At 37.2% G+C, this 21853-nt stretch overlaps 2 protein-coding genes across 3 annotated transcripts; one reads left to right on the forward strand and one right to left on the reverse strand.

Annotated features, from left to right (window-relative positions):
* The first annotated feature begins 449 nt into the window (after positions 1 to 449).
* LOC136208700 (heat stress transcription factor A-3) lies at positions 450 to 3726 on the forward strand. 2 transcript variants are annotated; one of them, XR_010677238.1, is made up of 3 exons: positions 450 to 1144; positions 1861 to 3168; positions 3261 to 3726. XR_010677238.1 is itself a non-coding variant. In XM_065999815.1 (2 exons), the coding sequence occupies exons 1-2, from the start codon at positions 770 to 772 to the stop codon at positions 2875 to 2877; spliced, it is 1392 nt and encodes a 463-aa protein (XP_065855887.1). In that variant the 5' UTR covers positions 450 to 769; the 3' UTR covers positions 2878 to 3726. The 2 variants fall into 2 exon arrangements, 1 of the variants encoding a protein (XP_065855887.1); XM_065999815.1 differs by having other exon boundaries at positions 1861 to 3726.
* A 1139-nt stretch (positions 3727 to 4865) lies between these two features.
* On the reverse strand, positions 4866 to 7442 carry LOC136210001 (ribosome production factor 2 homolog). Its single transcript, XM_066001660.1, has 7 exons — positions 7305 to 7442; positions 7121 to 7214; positions 6838 to 7041; positions 5800 to 6045; positions 5473 to 5715; positions 5328 to 5393; positions 4866 to 5250 (listed from the first exon to the last, which is right to left on the reverse strand). Exons 2-7 carry the CDS (start codon positions 7190 to 7192, stop codon positions 5131 to 5133), a joined length of 951 nt encoding a protein of 316 aa, XP_065857732.1. The 5' UTR covers positions 7193 to 7214; positions 7305 to 7442; the 3' UTR covers positions 4866 to 5130.
* Between the last annotated feature and the right edge of the window lie 14411 nt (positions 7443 to 21853).

Below are 21853 nucleotides of genomic sequence, written 5' to 3' on the forward strand. Positions count from 1 at the left end.
ATCCAAGTTTGAAACCTCAATCCTTGTTTTGACAAAAAAGTAAATCACAGTCCTTTCTCTGAAAATTAGTGAAACCATATGGATTTTATTTGAACTTTACCCTTAAAATTATTTATATTATTAATTTTTGTAATTTTTATTTTAAAATTGTGAACTATCAAAGTAATAATGTCAACCTAGAAATCCGTAATATTACTCGTAGAATAAAAAATTATTTAGACTAATCTAGATTAGTGCCACATAAATTATTTTTAGAAATATCCAAAACAAAACAAAACAAAATTGTGACATGACTCATCCTAAAATCTAATTGGCCAAAGTCATACCTTAACCACAAAGTATTTATAATTATAACCATTTTCAAACATTAAACAGAAATTTTCCTCAACACCCAATCAGAAAATACTAAAATAAAATAAATATCTAACCAAAAGAATATCATTTAAAGCGGGACCCAACTATGTCTCCTTCGACTGCAACTTGTGCTTCAACGGCGTAACTACCTGGAAACCACCACTGAACCTTTTCTCCGATCCGATCTAAAGTGTGAACCCCACCTGAGACATCAACACCGTCCAATGGCAAGCATATACTGTTATCCTCGTGCCGGAGGAAGAAGACCTGAGCTTTCAGTGTCACCGACTCTCTGGAGATTTTTATCAAACAGTTTGTCGGCTATTTCTATATATCTTTTCCTCCACACACTTTTGTTCTCAACGATCATAATTCTTCCCTTTCTGAATCAATTTCATTTTCAATTGTGTAATTGATGGATCAAGAAGCTGAAAATTCCCCAAAATCTCCTCACGAAATTACCTCTTCTGGAATGTTTCCTTCTTCTTTTGAATTCGAAGAATTCTCCTCTGAGATGTTTGAATTCAAAGCGAATCCTATATCTGATGAAGGGGAAGAGAACATCGGAGTGCCTCGGCCTCTTGCTAGTTTACATGAGAATCCAATTCCGCCGTTTTTATCAAAAACTTATGATCTGGTGAATGATCGGAGTTTGGATCCAATTATCTCATGGAGCTCGGGCGGCGAGAGCTTCGTCGTCTGGGATCTGGTGGAGTTTTCGAGAATCGTGCTGCCGAGGAATTTCAAACACAACAATTTCTCGAGTTTTGTTCGGCAACTCAACACTTATGTGGGTATTAATTAATTGCAGTAACACAATAGCCTCATCAATTGGCTGTTGTGTTACTTACTTCCTTACTGGATCTTTGTTCTTCTTTTTTAATCTTCTTTTAACTGTATTTGGATCTGACATTGTTCATCTTTGTATGTGTAGCTAGCTGATGTATTTGGATCTGATTTTGTATATTTGTACTGAGCTTTTGTAATTTTTTTTGTTCATGTAATATTTAGAGGTTTCAATTGTATCTGAGTGAGTGAATTGAATTGTAATGGTTCTTGGGTGTTAAATTAGAGATGTAATTGATAGTTTAAGAATACCTAAAGGACTTCCTTCAGATGATAGATAGCATCTGAGGTTTTGATCTTCATATGCCAACAAAAGGACATCTTTCCCCTCTGAGGAGTTTCATCTTCTACAGGTAGATTTTAAGGTTTTGGTGGAACATTTAATAATTGTTTGACTGTTTTTGTCAAGCTTTCATTTTCTGCATCTAATCTAATCTAAATCCATGGCTGTGACATGTTTTTATGTTTTCTTGCATCCCACCTTATATACACATATGATATTTTGCATCTAATCTAATCTAAATCCATGGCTGTGACACCTTTTATACACATATGATATTTTACATATTCCATAGTTGTATCATTGTTTGTGAATCATGTTTTCATAGAGTTTTTTCTCTTTGTCATCGTTTTCTCAAGCATTTGGGGTACCGTGTTCAGGGTTTTCGCAAGATTGATAGTGATAAATGGGAATTTGCCAATGAAGGTTTTCGGCGAGGAGAGAGGCATCTGTTGAAGAACATTCAGAGACGGAGGCCACTGCAATCCCAGCAGACTGTGAGCTACACCGGGCCTTCTGTTAAGTCGGAGCTTGAAAGTGAGATCGAGACATTGATGAAAGAGAGGGGTGAGATGATGCAGGAGGTTGTCGAACTTCAGCAGCAACAACGCGGAGCTGTTCACCATATGGAAGCAGTGAATCAGAGGCTTCAGGCAGCAGAGCAGAGGCAGAAGCAGATGATTTCATTCTTGGCAAATTTGTTTCAGAATCCAGCATTTCTCGCTCGGCTTAAGCAAAACAAGGAACAGAGAGAGATTGGTTCACCAAGGATGAAGAGGAAGTTTGTCAAGCACCACTTAAATGAACCAGTCGAACTAGAATCACCTATGGAGGGGAAGATTGTGAAGTACACACCTGGCCATTTTTCTCCCATAGTCCCTGATATAAATGCTGTTCAAGGTATTCCAGGGATGGATGAAGAAGCTGAAGGCATGAAATATCGAATTGAGAGTGTTCAACCAGATGAATTCCCTGCACAGTTCGGAGAAGGGACATCGAACTTGCTCCGAGAAGATCCCCGGTATAAAGGAAAGAGTCTAATGAATCCACTGCAGGAAGTTGGTCCTGAATATTTTGTCTCTTCCTCTATGGATTTGGCAACAGTGAAGGATTTTCCGGAATTCTCATCCGCCGGTATTGGAAGCATTGTTGAACAAGAGGATCTGTGGAACATGGGATTTGAAAGCCAGACCGGTATGTCGAATACTAGCCAAGAAATGTGGGCTAATGTTGTCAACTATAATATGCCAGAATTAGGAACAAGTGGTGGTTTCTCAGATATCTGGGATTTAAGTTCTCTTCAAGCAGCAGGAAGTTCAGGCACTATGTGGCTGTCCGATGAAAGCCCCATTGACGAGCCGGAGAGTCATTCCGGCCAGACAAATGATGAAAAGTGAAAGATAATAGACAGTGGGGCTTCACATGTGCCACACCTTGTTGATTTTAGTAATATAGAACATCAATTGAGCATCATTATATACTATTATTTGATGATAAACAATCTCTCATTCTTTCTTGATTTTTGGATTATCATTCTTTTAAGCACCAGTGATTAGATTAATTTACATAATAGCATTCTGAGATTTCTAACTTTCGCTAACAGATACGCTTTGAGGTATGAACATTGCAGGTGTATGCAGTGAGATGGAGCCTGTTGATCTGTTTCCGTAATCTAGGCGTTTCTTTGGGTAAGTTAATCTCTTGTTGTTCTGTGTTTACTATATGAGAACTTTGGATTCTTTAATGGCGTTTACCACGTCTTTTATGCTGTCGAATACAGATGCAAATGCAAGAGAATTGGGCTAAAGAAGGTGAAATGTCATGGTCCTATGATGTAGTTATGTGTATGGTTTTTCTGGTTAGGTTGATCTTCAACCTTTAGAACCTATGATGACTTAAAACGCAAGAGCTTATTGCAGAGAAAGGTCGGTTGGTAATGTATGAACTTACGATCATGGAATTGACTCAATCGTCACATCATAGATTATAAGTTCATAACTCTAATCCATTCCCGTTTTGAGTAAGAGGGATCTTGAACTAAGAAATAGATTTTTGAAGCCAAAAAATGGTATCTTGAGCAATTTCAATAATCGGATTCATTGATATTCCAAATCTGTGTACTCTTGATTTTTAAAAAACGGTGTTCTGTTTTGGATTTTGATTTTTGTACTTATTTTTTTTGGACAAATCTGTGTACTCTTATCAGTGTCATGTGAAAGTTATAATACTGTTGTTATGTTTGCCAAGATCCACCTCTACTACTAACTTTAATTTGCTTCTTAATCTTCATTTTTTCATTATAAATTCGACGGAAAAGGTAAAAATTTAATCCCAAGAAGAGCCGAATTATACAAAACAGTGTAATATTAAACTTATAGTTTACCAGACAGTAATATTGTAAAAAACATTACAAGCTTGAAAATTAATTGGGGATTAGGCAGATTTTTTTTTTTGTATTTTTTATATAAATGTAATTAAAATATGTATTATACTATCTAAAAATAATAATATAAAATCATTTAATATAGAAAAACATGTATACTTGTAACAATATATCCTTAAAATGTGTATGTTCATAAATAATATAATTAACTGAAATATATTAAAATAATGAACAAAATTTACCAAAAGACAATTTATAATAATAATAATGTGAAAATCAAAATAATAATAAAACATTTTTGTTTTGATTGCCGCTCAAACGGCCCCAAGTGGCTTCTAGGTGGTCCAAACACCACTTACGCGGCCAAAAAAATTAACTAGGGACCAAAAAATACCAAAAGGCAGAAAGAATCAAAATAAATTCTCAATTTTGAACGACTATATAGACCTAAATGATCTAGGCGGCATTGTTCTTAAACAAGACTAGACATAGCAATTTTAAACCTTATTACTAGAAGTTGAGTGTTTTTTATTAATAGAAGATCTCCAACATCAAACTTGTTGGACAGCCAAAATACTAGAAGTTGGAGAGTCGCAGAATACAAAGTTGCAGAAAAACCCCATTTTGTACATAAAGATTAAGAAACTTGTTAACAAGATTTAAATTGTACTATTTTGTATCCGAAAGGTTGCACTATTTTGTACATGAATGTTAAATCTCCACCGAAAATGCCATCTAAATTTATAGATAAGAAACTTGAATTTGGACGTCTTTTCTTCAAGTGAGAAATAAAACAATAAGCTCTGCTGCCTTCTATTCTTCCAATTATGGATTAATTTTTCCAAACACTTACTTTTGGGTAATTTTTACTAATTTTTCTCTTCATTACATTTCATTTTGTTTTTGATAGTCCTTAAAAATGATACATTTTTTAAATAGTTCGGAAGCTCAATGATATAATGAAAACATGAGAATTAAAAGCATGATCAAACAAAGTTGGACGACTCTAAAAAAACATTGAATACAAACATGAAAATGATTTACATTGCCAATCATTAGGCAAGAAAGGTGTTGTTCTTCAGCATCTCTGAGCAGATATATTTAATCATAGAGAAATAGAATACCTCAAATTTAATAACCAAACAAAATTTTGACTACCTCGGATTTCCATTTATCAGATTGCAGCAGCCCAAAATATAAAGATGACGAAAATGAAGGGTGACAGTTAATTAGAGTACAAAATTTGCCAGTAGCCTCAAGTCGTAAGTTATTCAGAGACTTCTTTCTGCTTCTTTGAAGTATGATCCTTGTGCCCGTGCTTCATCTTAGCTTCACGACGCTCTCTCTTCACTCCTTTCGATTTGTTAGGCACGGCAATCTCTCCAATCTAAATGCAACAAATTAATTACATTAAGAGTTGACCATCGACAAACGAGAATTCAAAATGTATAACAAAAAGTTTACCTTCTGATCAGGAATATATATCTTTCCAACCGTCCCTTCTATGGCATCAGCACTAACATTTTTAACCTGCAAGAACAAAGTAGGCTCTGTGAGTTATATGCTATTTCATTACTGTAAGGAAATGGGGGAATTTAGTTAGGCCAACCTTCTTCTTAGGCTTATCTATAGATGTTTTCATGGCTTCTTTCCTTAGGCTTTCATTAGGTAGACGATGACGACGAACTACCAAGTCCATAGAAGGTCCAACTTCTACAAGTTCAATGCGAGGGACTACTGTACCAGATTTTTTTAGTCGTATTGCACAGTGAGTAAGAAACACCTTTTTTGAAGACACAGCTGTACATACATATGCACGGTCCAAGCCTGCAAGATTCATGTTGTCCACAACCTGGATAAAAAAATAGATCCATGCCTTTATTAGTAGTCTTCAATAAAAGAAGAACCAGCAGTTTAAAGAGTGATGGAGACGCACCTCTCCGCGAAAGAGTTCCAGCAATACCTCCTTCAAGTGTTTCAATTCATCTACACTTTCAAATCCTTCTCCAACAAAAGCAATGAAAGGTTTGGACCCTACATGTGGAGCTAATTTCTTGTCATATGCGAACGATGACATGGATTTAAAATTTTCAACCCCTACTTCTACTAGATCATATATGTGGTGATCATATGTTCTCCCTATCACAAGATTGTCAGGCCGTTTCTTTGAGGTAGAACCAAACTGCGAAATTTAAAAGCACAAGATAAGTTTCAGTAATACATTAAACTAAAATCTCATATGGGGTGACAACATTTAATATCATTAGAATTCTTAGGTTTGAGATGATCCAAAAACAAATACAGAATCCTAAAAGGCATCAGCTAAATTTTAAAAATTGCATGTACAGAAATGCTCTTATTCAACAACAAATAGCTTTTTCCTTTTACATCTAAATCAAAGTAGAGAACAGGAGATCAATTTCAAGCAAAAAATGAAGAAATAGGACAGCATATGCACCGCAGGATTAAAAAAGCGGACCACATACTTTGCCGAATAAGTGAATAAATACGCAAGAGAACAGTTTAGAAAATCACAATTTAGGAATATGTTTGGCATCACAACTAAGACTCAAATATGAAGGATAAGGGTACATCTATCCTTTTCCTCCACTGAGGTTTGTTAGCAACAAAAATTCTATTTGTAAGATCAAAATCAAACAACTAAACTCCATTTATTTTCAATGACTGCTTAAAGTGTTGATATTTTAAAATACTTCATAGACAGTAAGAGTAAGGTAGTACATAGGCATCATTTATCCCTCAAATTCAAATGAAGAACATTTTAACATTCACCACAGCAATGTCACATTTTAACTGAGCAGCAAATTACAATATCTGAGCAGCAAATGATGGTGAACATGTATTACATCACAATTTCAAAACAAAAACCTAAAAATCAACAGAAATTTTGGATAATCAAGAGCCAAAACGAAATCCACAAGACAATAGTACCATAATAGATCAAACAACTCACCACAAAAATGCTGCAGTCTGTTTTCTGAGAAAAGAACTCCAAAGAAGTTTCACCACCGCTCTCGAATGGCCTAATATTATCATTCTTGCGGGTATATTTAATAGCACTCTCCTTTTTCAGATGATACAAATCCGTCAATACAGCATTCAAAACATTGCTCGTTTTAGTGCCTTGAAGAATAAGAGTCTTCTTCCCAGTTTCGATCTGCAAAAGAGCAATCCAATCAAATTCCATGGAAACAAACTGAATCAAATTAAAAACAGAAGTGAAATTGTCAGCTCACAAGCTTCGGAGCTCGTTTTTCAAGCTCGCGTCTAATCCTTCCTTTTTGGGAGGCTTTTTTTATTTTCATCATGGTTGCTGAACCTGCTGATTACCTGCCATAGCAAAAAAGAAATAAGGTCAGAGATGAAAGTTCTTGTTGGGGAAATAGAGAAGAAGGGAGAAATACTGCTGGTAACATTTACCGGCGACGACCAAACAAGAGGAAACGCTGCTTGAACTTTGAAGTAGCAGCGTGAATACCAGTTAGGAAGAAAGCTAGGGTTATAGCTCTAATCGAGAGGAGCGCGATCAAAGATGGGTTTTACTTGGCCCTTGTTTGGGTTTTGTAACAAAAATGGGTTTTAGTATAAAACGGGTTAAGTTATAAAATATAGGGTTAAGGTGCAAAAATACCCCTAACGTTTTGGGTTAGGAGCAATTTTACCCCTAACATCTAAAATGGTATAATTTTACTCCTAACTTTGGAAGCCAAGAGCAATTTTACCCCTAACATTAATAAATTGGGTCAACTTCAGACATTATTATAAAACACATATATTTTTATTTCTTATTCTGCATCAATTGTATAAGAATTCGTTTTTCATGTTTTTAATAATTTAATAATAGAATTTGAGATTAATATTTATAAATTTGGTGAATTTATTGAATTTTTTTGTCTAATTCGTACAAAAAGACAATATATATATATATATATATATATATATATATATATATATATATATGGGGTTGTTCTTAATGGTATCAGTAATCATCCATACCCCTAAATGGATGCAAAATCCCAGCCATTGATTTTGATCCAATGGTGTGATCATTTAATGTAATTAATGTCATAATAAATGACTTATCTTGTAAATTGTATTTTTCTCTCTCTTCTTAATTACTCCTTCTTCTTCATTAGTCTTCTTCTTCATTAGTTCATCTCCAAACAGATTAATTTGGAAAATTCATCACGGTGGCCGGAAAATTCATCGCGATGGTCGGAAAATTCATCATTCAGTTTCGTGTTTGTATATGTCCATGAAAAAAACATTTCTTATTGTATTTATTAAATCTGGAAAATTCATCAGAAAATTCATCGTGGTGGCCGGAAAATTCATCTTTGTCCCTCAATCGTTAATGGATTTTTCTTGCTGATTTCGACTAACAACTTGATTTCGATTTCATTAATATTACTCGGTTAATTTCTGAATTGATGTTTGTGTTCTTCTTTACTTCATAATTGATTTATTTCTTAAGTTTCATTAAATTGGAAAACAAATGAAAAAATTGAACTTGAATTTCAAATATGAAGACTTTTATTGCTCAATATTGAATGTTAAATCGAAAAATAAAACATTTTTATGGAAAAACCAAGGTTCGAACCTGGTCCTGATGACTCAATGCACATCATACCTAACCATTTAGCTACAAGCATATTTTATTGCTTTTCTCAATCGAAAAAGCTATTAACTATGTATCGAAACCCTCCCTTCCACACATAGAGTGCGAATTGCTCTACCCCAATCCGAATTTCATCTTCCTCACTCCTTTTTTTTGGTCAACACATGCATTTATTGCAGCTAATAAATGAGTTCCTTTATTCCCTTTTCACAAAATTTGATGCATATTGGGATTTACAAGTGTCCTAATGCTTTTAAAGGAAATGAAAATAAGTATTACATCCGAATCACTTTAAAAAAAATTAGTTTATTGATAATTTTGTCTGTATATCACTACTAAATCACGTTTTAACAAAAGCATACTAATAATCTATTTTTAAATGAAAATAAATAATCAAACTATAAAAATATAATAAGTATTTATTTCAAATAATGATAAACGTATGTAGCATATAGTAGTTTTCATTTTATATGATATATGTGGTTCAATTGTTATTTAAAAAATTCAGACCTAAAAAAATTACACATGCTAAAAATCCTTATTGATGCTTAAATCGAGATTCTAAATATTACGTTACGTCACAGTAAGTTAACGAATTATGTTACATTTACGTATTGTAAGGTCATGTCGATTCTTCGGATCCCACTGTGTCAAGCTTAACATCTCACAAGAATTCTGTTTGAATCACAATGACTTATTTTGATAAAAGTCAAAAGTATTTATTCGAAATTAAATTACAATACGATTTGAAAATCTAATAAAAAAGACTGACTTCGACAATACCTTATATGTGTCTGAAGCAACTCAACATTGATACAAGAAGCATTCTATCTAACATAATTTGATTCGAGCTAAGACACATATTGTAAGTTAACGAATTACGTTACGTTATGTTACGTATTGTAAGCTCATGCCGATTGTTCAGATCCAACCGTTGTCGAGTTTAACGTCTCACAAGAATTTCATTTCAATCACAATGACTTATTTCGCTCAAAATGTCCAATGTATTTATTCGAGAATAAATTACAATACGATTTGGAAAAAAAAATTGAATTTCAAATATGAAGACGTTTATTCTTCAATATTGAATGCAAAATCGAAAAATAAAACATTTTTATGGAGAAACCAATATTCAAACCTGGTCCTGCTTACTCAATGCACATCATACCTAACCATTTAGCTACAAGCATCTTCTGTTCCTCTTCTCAATCGAAAAAACTATTAACTATGTAACGAAACTCTCTCTTCCACACATAGAGTGCGGATTGCTCTACCCCAATCCGAATTTCATCTTCCTCATGTTGGTCCCGTGTGATTAGTTCCAAGGGGGGGTTAGGAACTAATATAACTTTTTCACTTTAATTACGCTGACTTAATTTAATTCTTTGAGTTTCACAACTCAGCTTTGGTCAGCGCGGCCGAGTGAGGCGTAAGACGGCTTTAGTCAGGTACTCACTAGAACTATTTTACTTGTGAGTTGGAAAATGACTCTTTTGTGGTCAGCTTCCAACTTAGCACTCTGATTTACTCAATGTCAGCTCAAACAATTTATGTATTGAGTAAATATAGCAAGCAACACATATAGATATATATATTAAAAGAGAGTTAAAGATTACTCAGCACGACTTATCCTGGTTCGGTCTCTCCGCCTACGTCCAGTCCCCAGAATCCCTCCGGGCTTTTTAAATCCAATACTAAGCTCTTTAAAGGTAGAGCACAAACCGTTTACAAGGCAGTTGAATATGCAAGAGTACCGTCCTCTATTCGTGTACTCAACTCCTACTAAGTGCTATAACCGAACACCTAGATTTCTCTACCATTGAGTACTTTAAAACTGAGTACTCAGCACAACTCTCTCACTTTACAATTGATACAAAATTGTTCCTTTTCAGACAAAGAACACTTTAGATGATTACAAAGATCACTCTAGCATTTACACAGATGTGGAAGATTTGGTGTAAGATCTTTTTCTTGTTTTGGTGTGCTTTTGTATGTATGCTTTTTGTTCTCTTGTATTTTCGGCAATCGGCTTAGGATCCAAGAAGTATACTTGTCCTTTTATAGTTGTATTCTGAAGACTTGTTCATTTGAATTCTGGATTTGTCCGTTGAATCCAAACGGCTCCTTTTTGCGACAAGGTTCTGGTCAGCTTCAGATTGCAGGCCAATCCTGTCGTCTGAATTCCGCAGGCGTCAGGTTTGTCTTCTTCTCACAGGTTTCGTCTTTTTGTGCTAGTTTGTCTTTTAGCAAAAGAACAGTTGACCCATGCATCTCGAAATTGGTTTTTGCGTAATTCCAAGGTTTCTATTATTGGTGCAGACAGTTGTCGGATCTTCTCTTTTAGCAAACGGATCATTCGCACTGTCCTGAAGATCACTCAGCTTGACTTTGATAGCTGTTGTCTGCGATTGTTGCTAATTCAAATACTGAGTTCTCTTTTACTCAGCTTCGTTCTGCAAGACACAGTTCTCAAGGAGACTTCTCTACTTTTGATACTGAGTTGCGTTCCACTCAGCTTCGTTGATTTATTTGATCTTTAAGCTTCTGTTCTGAAGATCTTCTATCACGCTGAGTTATACTCCACTCAGCTTGTGCTGTTTTCTCATGCTGACTTCGTCATGTCTTACTTTTTATTTCCATTTGCATTTATATTTACACTCAACATTGAACAAACATATTAGTACAATTAAATCAAAACACTTAAATTTAATTGTCCATTAATCATGGATTAATTTAAATAATTTTGTCAAATCAAAGTCATGTGGAAAGGTGTTTCAACACCTCACTCCCTTTTTTTTCAACACATGCATTTATTGCATCTAATAAATAAGTTTCTTTATTACCTTTTCACAAAATTTGATGCACATTGGGATCTACAAGTGTCCTAATGCTTTTAAAGAGAATGAAAATAAGTATTCCATCCTAATCACTTGTTTGAATGATTTCATTTTTTTTAATTATTTTGTTGATAATTTTGTTCTTATATCACTACTAAATCACGTTTTAACAAAAGCATACTAATTTTCTATTTTTAAGTGAAAATACATAATCAAACTATAAAAATATAATAAGTTTTTATTTCAAATAACGATAAACGTATATAGCATATAGTAGTTTTCATTTTATACGATGCATGTGGTTCAATTGTTATTTAAAAAATTCAGACATAAGAAAAATTACGCATGCTAAAAATACCTATTGACGCTTAAATCGAGATTCTAAATATTACGTTACGTCACGGTAAGTTAACGAATTACGTTATATTACGTATTGTAAGCTCATGTTGATTGTTTGGATCCCACTGTTGTCCAGCTTAACATCTCACAAGAATTCCGTTTGAATTACAATGACTTATTTTGATAAAAGTTCAAAGTATTTATTCGAAAATAAATTACAATACGATTTGAAAATCTAATAAAAAAGACTGACTTGGACAATACCTTACTTGTGTTTGAAGCAACTCAACATTGATATAAGAAGCATTCTGTCTAACATTATTTGATTCGAGCTAAGACATGTATTGTAAGTTAACGAATTATGTTACGTTACGTATTGTAAGCTCATGCTGATTGTTCATATCCAACCGTTGTCGAGCCCAACGTCTCACAAGAATTCTGTTTCAATCACAATGACTTATTTCACTCAAAATGTCCAATGTATTTATTCGAGAATAAATTACAATACGATTTGGAAAAAAAATGAATTTCAAATATGAAGACGTCTATTGCTTAATATTGAATGCAAAATCGTAAAATAAAACATTTTTATGGAAAAACCAAGGTTCGAACCTAGTCTTGGTGACTCAATGCACATCATACCTAACCATTTAGCTACAAGCATCTTCTATTGCTTTTTTCAATCGAAAAAGCTATTAACTAGGTATCGAAACCCTCCCTTCCACACATAGAGTGCGAATTGCTCTACCCCAATCCGAATTTCATCTTCCTCACTCCTTTTTTTTGTCAACACATGCATTTATTGCAGCTAATAAATGAGTTCCTTTATTCCATTTTCACAAAATTTGATGCATACTGGGATCTACAAGTGTCCTAATGCTTTTAAAGGAAATGAAAATAAGTATTACATCCAAATCACTTTTTTGAATGATTTCATTTTTAAAAAAAAAATTATTTTATTGATAATTTTGTCTGTATATCACTACTAAATCACGTTTTAACAAAAGCATACTAATAATCTATTTTTAAATGAAAATAATAATCAAACTATAAAAATATAATAAGTTTTTATTTCAAATAATGATAAACGTATGTAGCATATAGTAGTTTTCATTTTATACGATGTATGTGGTTCAATTGTTATTTAAAAAATTCAGACCTAAAAAAATTATGTTGGTCCCTTGTAATGTTGCAAGTATAGTTCCAAGGGGGGGTTAGGAACTATTTAAACTTTTTCGCAATTAGGACAGACTTCTTTTTCTAAAGAAAAAGGTTTGAACAGCGGCGCTGAGTAAACAGCAAGATACTGGCTTAGTCAACAGTTGACTAGGTCAGTTTCTTAGCTTGAGTCAGGAGATAGCACTTAGAGTCTATTCCTGAGCTCAGACGTTCAACGCGCACAACTCAATTTGACCTCTTTACTTGGTCAGTTTTGATTATTTAAAGCAAGCAATATAAATAAGGAGTTAAAGGTAAGAAATACTTCACTCAGCAGATTTATCCAGGTTCGGCTTCTTCTAAGCCTACGTCCTGTCCCCGGAACACGTTCCGAGATTTCAAATCCTCTACTGAGCTTTTTAAAGGTAGAGCCTCAAACCCTTTACAATATCAGCAATTGAGTATGACAAAAGTACCTTCCTCTATACTTCTACTCAATCCTAATCTCACGCTGAGTACTTAAAACCGAGTACTCAGCCTCTCCTTTCTATCTCTAGAAATGATAAGTGTTTTTTCCTAATATAAAGATGTGCTAAGACACTTTAGACGATTTAACAATCACTCTAGACTTTTACACAAATATAAGAAATTGTAGTGTAAGATTTGCTTTGCTTCTTGCTTGTAGAACTTGTGTAGAAATTTGGTCAGCGTAACTGCTTGATCAAGTTCTGTGTGGAATGAAGCTTGTGATGGCACTATTTATAGAGACGTCTGGGCATCGGTCATTTCGAATTTCGAAATAACCGTTGGAGGGAAACGGCTATATGTCGTTGTCATCCTGACTTGCTCAGAGCTCTCGGCCAATCACAATCGTGTATCTTCTGTCCTCGGTCAGCTCAGCAGATGGTCTCTCCTTTTATGGTAAGGTCAACTGGACAGCATACTGTGTCGTCTGAACTTTGCCAAAAGAGGAAACACTTTGTCAGGAAGTTTTCTTTTGCCAGCTGTTGTCTTGTACGCTTTGTCGAGACTACTCAGCAGCTTCATCTTGAAGTTGTTCCCGAAGGTCTTCTAGATCCTTCCGTTTGCTGAGTTGCGTTTTGTTCAAAACGGCAACGTCTTGACATATGCGGACCGAGTGTACTGAGTTGTTTGACTTGGGCCTTGGCTTCCGTATTGGGCTTGGGCCTTCCAATCCTTATGTCTTATAACAGTTTTAACTCAACATTGAACAAACACATTAGTAGAATAAATCAAAGCATTTAAACTTAGTGTGTTTAGAATATGTATTTACTTAAACAATTTTGTCAAATCAAAATTATGTGGAAAGGTGTTTCAACAAACTCCCCCATTTTGATGTTGGCAAAACTATTCAGCAAGAAACTCAGTATGAGCTCCCCCATGATAGTTGACCTAGTATAATTTAGCAAACTCCCCCGTAAGGGTTGAGCTACTGACTTAGTTTAACTTAAAACATTTAAGGGTTTAAATGAGTAAGTCTAAGGTCAGTTTTCAGGTATAGGTCAGCTATATCACATATTCTATTTACTCAGTGTTAAGCGGAAGGTTTAAACATATAGAGCTCGAACTGAGTAATTTGTTGTTCAATGAGTTCTTATCAGAATGTTTCATAAGTACATAGGTTTATGTCAAACATGTTATCAGCATATCATTTAGTCAATAAATGTTACAAGTATTAAACAAGCTGATTTAATTGAAGATACATAATGACTCAGTACTTAATAGCATATATCATAACTCAGGATTTGAATAAGAAAAGTAAGTATGATATATATTGATAGAAGTCAGCAATTACACAGCAAAAGAAATAAACCAGGCAAATAGATTACAACTGTTATGGCCTAAGCTAAGCTAGCTTATCTATTTCTTTTTCTTACCCTGTGACTGACTTCGCTCGTACTGACGTCGCTCATGCTGAGCTCTAGCAGCTTGCACTTTCTCCCCCGTTTTGTCAACTTCAGGGAGCTTGAACGCATCGGTTAAGACAGCGCGAGTCAGTTCTTGTGAAAGCTCCTTTAGCTTCTCAGCACTCTCATTTACGCCATAAAAAATGGCAACTCCATCAGCTGATACTTCGATTGGTACTCGAAGATCAGCAGCACTGAGCATATTTACACTGAAAGCTTGAGCTTTGGCTTGCCAGAGGAGGGCTTCAGAGAGGCCAGCAAAAATTTGGTGGAATGTCTTCAAGAGAGCTGAGTCATAATGATGACGCTGGATATTGTTGTGACGGATGTGGTTGAAAGATTGTTGTGCGAGAGACAGCAACTCATTCTGCTTTAACACATCAGTATCCATCTCTTGCTTATTTAGGTTAAGTAGCCTGATGGCCTCACCGATTTGCTCTACTGAGCACTGACTGTATGACACCATTTGCTCATTGGTCTTAAGTTGCTCAGTATGAAGCTGAGCAAAGAGCATTTTGAGTTCAGAGGAAGTGGCGTAGTCAGTGTTCATAGCAGACAACTTCTGAACTTGCTGATGGAGAGAGTTCAGATGTTGAACTGTTGTCAGCTGTATCTCTGCCAACTTGGCAAGTGAATCCTGCTTAGCTTGCTGAGCTTGGAAGGACAAGACTACATTCAGCAGATTCTTGAGTCCCTTAACTTCGTTGAGAAGCTGAGTGACCTGGGAGAGCTGAGTTGTCTCAGGAATTGAAGATCCAGCAGCAGGCGAAGCGGAATGTTGAAGATCGTGGATAAGTGCTTGCACTGAGTCAATGAGCTTTTTGCCGGACTCAGTGGCAGCCAGATGGACATCAGTGTGACCAGAAGAAAGTGGAGTGAAGGGAGTACCCTGGTTAGTGACTGGAAGAGTATGTTCAATCTGCACTTGAGTTGGAGGAATTGTTGATTGATCAACAGAGAGGTTTGTTGTGGAAGTAATAACCCGACCACTGTCTGTGCTGACGATGGAAGGATGGGGAGTCAGCACCATGCTTGAGGAGACAACATGAGTAGTGGATGGTTCAACCTGACTGGTTGAAGTGGTTGAAGTGTTATGGTCGGCATGTTCCTGTTGAGAAAAAATAGAGGCTTATTTTTCCAACGGCGCTAAAGTAGAGGAAGTTGATGGACGTTTGAAAAATTTTAGTTGAACAGTAGAAGGGTCCTTAGTTGTTTTTGAAAGAACAAGGTCAGGAAGAGTCGGTAGTTGCACAGGAGGTTCACTGACGATCTTTTCACTGGCTTTAACCAACTTTCGCCTTCTACGTGGTGGAGTGAAAGTAGGAGCAGCTTCTTCTGAGCGAGTAGGAGAGGATTCCTGTTACTCAGTATGAGTCTGGTCAGCTTGCTCTTCAACTTGTTCAACTCCCGTAGCCAACTCAGTGTCAACCTGCACATCTCCACCAGCTAACCCAGTGTTAGCATCCTCAGCTTCAATTTTGCTGGCATATTCCTTAGAATCCTCAGCGTCATCCTGACCGCTGGCTTCTTCTTCTGCTTCCTCCTCAGTACTATCTCCATCAAGTTCTTCCTCAACTTGAGAGATGAAGTGGTCATCTAACTGGACCTCAGGTTCCTCAGCATCAGTACCTTGACATTGAGTGAAATGAGAATCACCCGGTACAATGAAATCGGTTGGCATGACGTCCAGAGGTGCCAGTGTTGAAGGCTTCTGCTTCTTCTGAGGTAGCTCAGTAGCTTCCTCAGTGCCAGGCTCATCTTGCCTGCCTCTCTTCTCAGCTGACTTTCCAGCTGACTTCTGCCTCTTTGCTGGAGACTCAATGGTTTGTGAAGGAGTCTCAGCAGATTTCCTCTTGCGGGAAGCAGGGGCCTTAGTTCTTCGCCCTTTCTTAGGCTCAGCAACAGATTCCTCAGCTTGGCCAGCATCAGCAACAGCTTTACCTTTCTTCAAGGGCTGCCCAAATTTCAGTGCCCTCAGCGAGGCAGCTGTTATTTCAGATCCTCGGTAGGATTCTTCACCCTCGAGGTCAATCTTGTGGTCAATGAGAATCCTAGTTATGAGTGACCCAAGCCTCATTGTACCAGTGCTGCGAAGGAACCCAGCAACGAGAAAGATGGGCATGTTGATGGGGGTGTACGTCAGCATGTGCCAGATAAAACACTGCTCAAAATTTGTTGCTGATGTAGTGCAGTTTATCTTTGGGTAGATAAAATAGGTCAGCAAGTAGTGAGCCATCTTCTGGTGCTGACCCATGGATGATGCTGAGACTTCTCCTGAGTAGCCCTCAGGTTTACAGAATTTGTGTACATAATTAGTCTTGTCCTGATCTCCTGATCTTCTCAGCCTTGCTCCCTCAGTTTTTAGCTGGAGAATATTTCCTATGTAGAGAGGGTTGACGAAGATGGTTTTGCCTTTTACCTCAGTGCACAGGTAGTCAGCGTTGTCGTTGGCAACCTTGAGGTTGTGATAAAACTCTCTTACGAGGTCAGGATAGGTTTCATCCCTGACTGAGAACAGCCCAATCCATTCATTCTTGGAAATCCATTCGGCAAATGGCTGTTCATTCTGTACGAAGTGCTCTGAGACCCATCTGGAGGGTTCAACCTTCCATTCACGTACGTTCTCAAACACTTTGGAGTAGGTTCGGATTTTCACAGTCTTTCCTTGACCAGAGTTTGAGTTTTGGCCAGTTTTTCCCTTACTCGGCGTAGGGGGATTTCCAGTAGGTTCATCGGAGCTGGCCTTTTGGTGGCCGGCACTAGAGACGTTGAAAGATAACTTAGTCATTTTCAGGGATGAGAAAATTAGAGGAATTTGGGAGAGAAGAAGTTCAAGGTAGTTTTTTTGCCTTTAGAATTGATTAAGCGTAAAGAATAAAAGATGGGGAAATTCCCATAATTTATAGACGAAATGAACAGTGTGGATCTTAATCGAATCCATGTGTCAGTTTTGCCTTGGGATTGTGTACCGACAAAGATCCTGGCATTTATGACACATACGGCGAATATGTCATCCTAGGGCTATACGCGTTCTTTGCATTTATGCTAACGGATCTAACACTCAGTATTTAGAATGTCAAGCGTTTGATATTCTGAGTGGTCAGTAATGCATTTACGGATGATTTTAAAGTTTAAGTTTAAACTAATTTACTCAGTGTGCAAGTTACTCAGTGTTTAATGTTCAATCAGTTTCAATGAGTTACTCAGCAAACAATCAACCATTCAGCATAGTAATTCACTCAGCATTCATATTCATTTAGCACAGGAATTTACTGAAGAGGATTAAACATACCAATTGCTTCTCTCAGTATGCTGAACTGCTCACGGGCCAGTGGCTTCGTGAAGATATCCGTAAGCTGTTCGTCCATTGGGACAAAGGTCAGCTTGATCTCACCCTTGAGTACATGGTCTCTAATGAAGTGATGTCTGATGCTGACATGCTTCATTCTGCTGTGTTGAATTGGGTTCTTGGGAAGATCAATTGCACTTTTGTTGTCACACTTGACTTCAATTGTCTTCGTTTGAACACCATAGTCTTCAAGCTGTTGCTTAATCCATAGGACTTGAGCAACATAATGACTAGCAGCAATGTACTCAGCTTCAGTGGTAGACAAGGCTACTGACGCCTGCTTTTTGCTGAACCAGGATACAAGACAGCTTCCTAAGAAGTGGCATCCTCCAGAGGTGCTTTTACGTTCTAGCTTATCCCGTCCATAGTCAGCGTCAGTGTATCCGATGAGCGTAAAATCGTGAGTATTTGGATACCACAGACATGCGTTCACTGAGTTTTGCAAGTATCTAAGGATTCTTTTTACAGCAATGTAATGAGATTCCTTAGGGTTAGATTGATATCTAGCACAGTAGCATACTGAAAACTGAATGTCCGGTCTACTGGCTGTTAAGTAAAGTAGAGAGCCTATCATACCTCGATATAATTTGCTGTCTACTAACTTACCATTCTCGTCAGCGCAGAGGACAGTGCCAGTGCCCATAGGAGTGGATATTGGCTTGCAATTTTCCAAGTCGTGTTTCTTTAAGATCTCCTTGGCATATTTGGCTTGACTGATGAAAATGCCATTCTTTCCTTGTTTAATTTGAAGACCGAGGAAGAAGTTGAGTTCTCCTATCATGGACATTTCAAACTCAGTCTGCATTTGTTTGCTAAACTCCTTGCACATTGATTCGTTAGTTGCACCAAATATTATATCATCAACATAAATTTGGGCCAGCAGGGTATCTTTACCCTTTTTCTTAATGAATAAGGTTGTATCAGCTTTACCCCTGACGTAATTTCTAGTCAGCAGAAAACTGGTCAGCCTCTCATACCAAGCACGGGGTGCTTGCTTGAGGCCGTACAGAGCCTTTTTGAGTTTGTAAACATGGTTTGGGAACTTAGGGTCCTCAAAACCTGGAGGTTGATTTACATAAACCTCCTCGTTTATAACTCCATTAAGAAATGCACTTTTGACATCCATTTGGAATAATTTAAAGTTCATGTAAGATGCATATGCACATAGAATTCTAATTGCCTCTAGCCTTGCCACTGGGGCAAAGGTCTCACCGTAGTCAATACCTTCTTGCTGACTGTAGCCCTGAGCTACAAGCCTTGCCTTGTTCCTGACTATGTTTCCTTGTTCATCCATCTTGTTCCTGAAGACCCATCTTGTTCCGATGGTCTTTTGACTCTTTGGATGAGGTACTAGCTCCCATACATCGTTTCTTCTGAATTGATCGAGCTCCTCTTGTATTGCGTTCATCCAGAATTCATCGTACTCAGCTTCATCGAAATTCTTCGGTTCTTGTACTGAGACGAAGGCAACATTGCTGAGGTACTTCCTGAGTTGATTCCTCGTCATCAGGGTATTCCCAGCAGAATCAAGGATCGCACTCTCTAAGTGCCCTCTTGGGATCCTTATCTCTTTAGGTAGATTTATGTCTTGTGTTGTTTCTGTTTCAACAATCTCTGCAGAAGTAGACGGGACAGTAAAAGTAATCTTAGGTTCACTCTTACTCTTGGTTAGCCTTTTCGTGAATGACTCAGTAGCTGGTTCTGGGTCAGCGATGGTTACTGAGTGTGGATCATCTTCGGTCAGCGGCTGGTATCTACCTGCAGGGTCAGTTTCATCGAACTCTACATGTATAGACTCTTCTAAAACTTGAGTTCGTTTATTAAAAACTCTGTATGCTTTGCTGTTTGTTGAGTAGCCCAAAAAGATAGCCTCATCAGCTTTTGAATCAAACTTTGCTAAGCTATCTTTGGTATTTAAAATAAAACATCTACAGCCAAAGGCACGAAAGTATCCAATATTGGGCTTTCGTCCTTTCCAAAGTTCATAGAGGGTTTTCTTGAGTGTAGGTCTAACTAGAGCCCTATTAAGAATATAACATGCTGTGTTAACAGCTTCTCCCCAAAAATACTTTGGAAGCCTATGCTCATCCAGCATTGTCCTGGCTATTTCAACCAGAGTTTTGTTCTTCCTTTCCACAACCCCATTTTGCTGAGGTGTTCTAGGAGCAAAAAAATTATGGTCAATGCCGCTGGCTTCACAGAATTCAACAAACTTTTGGTTCTTGACTTCTCCACCGTTATCACTACGGATATGAGCTAATTTTAGGTCTTTTTCATTTTCAATTTTTCTAACCAAATTTGAAAATGTCTCAAAGGTCTCATCCTTGTTGGTCAGCAAGATAACCCACGTATACCGAGAGAAGTCATCTACAATGACCAAGGAAAATCTTCTTCCACCCAGACTCAGCGGCTGGACTGGACCAAAGAGATCCAAGTGTAGCAACTCTAACGGACGTTTAGTTGAGACAATATTTTTGCTATGAAAAGATTGCTTGGTTTGTTTTCCAGCTTGGCAAGCGTGGCATAACTGATCTTTTTGAAATTTAAGTTCCGGAAGTCCCTCAACCAATTGCTTTCTTGCTAGTTTGGCCAGGAGGTCCATGCTTACATGACCAAGTCTCCTGTGCCATAGTCAGGAATTTTCTTCCTTTGATACTAAGCACACAGTTTTTGAAAACTTTTTCTCTAAGTCTAGCATAAAGACATTATCTATCCGAGGGACAGTTAAAATTAACTCATTTGTTTTACCCTCGTATATTTTACATCCAGTAGCATCAAATATAACTTTTCTCCCATTGTCACATAGCTGAGCTACGTTGAGTAAGTTATATTTGAGTCCGCTGACTAGGGAGACAGATTCAATAGTAGGATTACCTCTGATGGTTCCTGACCCTACTATCTTACCCTTCTTGTTGTCTCCAAAACTTACGCTCCCTCCTCGTTTACGCTCAAATGTGATGAACTGAGTTTCATCACCCGTCATATGCCTTGAGCATGCGCTGTCAATATACCACATCTTTGACTTCTCGGTACATCTCAGGCTTACCTGCATTGTAACTAGTTACTTTTAGGTACCCAATTCTTTTTGGGTCCTGACTTGTTAGGTGCAACAGGTATAGCATCATATTTTATTTTATGGCGACATACATGGACAGTATGGCCATTCTTTCCACAGAAGTCACAACTGACCTTCTGTTTAGGATTTTTTACTAACTTGTCAGCACCCCAGTGCTGAGCGTGCCAGCACACCTTAGTGGTGTGTCCTAACTTCCCACAAAAGTCACACTGGACTTTTCGCCGGGGATTCCATCTCTGCCGAGTACCTTGGTACTGAGTTCTCAGAGGAATGTTATTTTTATTTGGAACCTTTAGTTGGTTCTGGATGGTTGTGACGTCCTTCCTCAGTTTCTTTGAAACTGACTGGACTTCAGAGACATATTCATGCATGATCTTCATGTTATCATGCAGAGTCGAATTGTCCTGAAGAAGGAATCTGAGGTCACTCAGTTTGACCTCTTCCACTTCGTCACAGCGCCTGCTGAGTGCTCTAACTTTCTTATTACACTTCTTGACAAGTGTATAGAGATCACTCAGGGCATTAACCATATCATTTCTGAGCTGAGGAAGAGAAATTACCTCATTTGATTGCTCCTCGTCTTCTGATAGGTCAGTATGCTCAGGGACGCATGGCTCAGCAAGTTCGTCAGCCATGAAGCATATCTTCGCTGACTCGGTGGCCT

The sequence above is a fragment of the Euphorbia lathyris genome, chromosome 10, assembly GCF_963576675.1.
Source record: "Euphorbia lathyris chromosome 10, ddEupLath1.1, whole genome shotgun sequence".
NCBI lineage: Eukaryota > Viridiplantae > Streptophyta > Magnoliopsida > Malpighiales > Euphorbiaceae > Euphorbia > Euphorbia lathyris.

Bases quoted from the DNA above. Each gene is read 5' to 3' on its own strand.
- LOC136208700 (XM_065999815.1), top strand. From the start codon at position 770: ATGGATCAAGAAGCTGAAAATTCCCCAAAATCTCCTCACGAAATTACC. The intron at 1,145-1,860 runs GTGGGTATTAAT...TACCGTGTTCAG, and splicing joins TTCGGCAACTCAACACTTAT to GGTTTTCGCAAGATTGATAG.
- LOC136210001 (XM_066001660.1), bottom strand. From the start codon at position 7,192: ATGATGAAAATAAAAAAAGCCTCCCAAAAAGGAAGGATTAGACGCGAG. The intron at 5,716-5,799 runs GTGCGTCTCCAT...TTTTTTATCCAG, and splicing joins TGGAACTCTTTCGCGGAGAG to GTTGTGGACAACATGAATCT. The intron at 5,394-5,472 runs GTTGGCCTAACT...TTGTTCTTGCAG, and splicing joins TAGATAAGCCTAAGAAGAAG to GTTAAAAATGTTAGTGCTGA.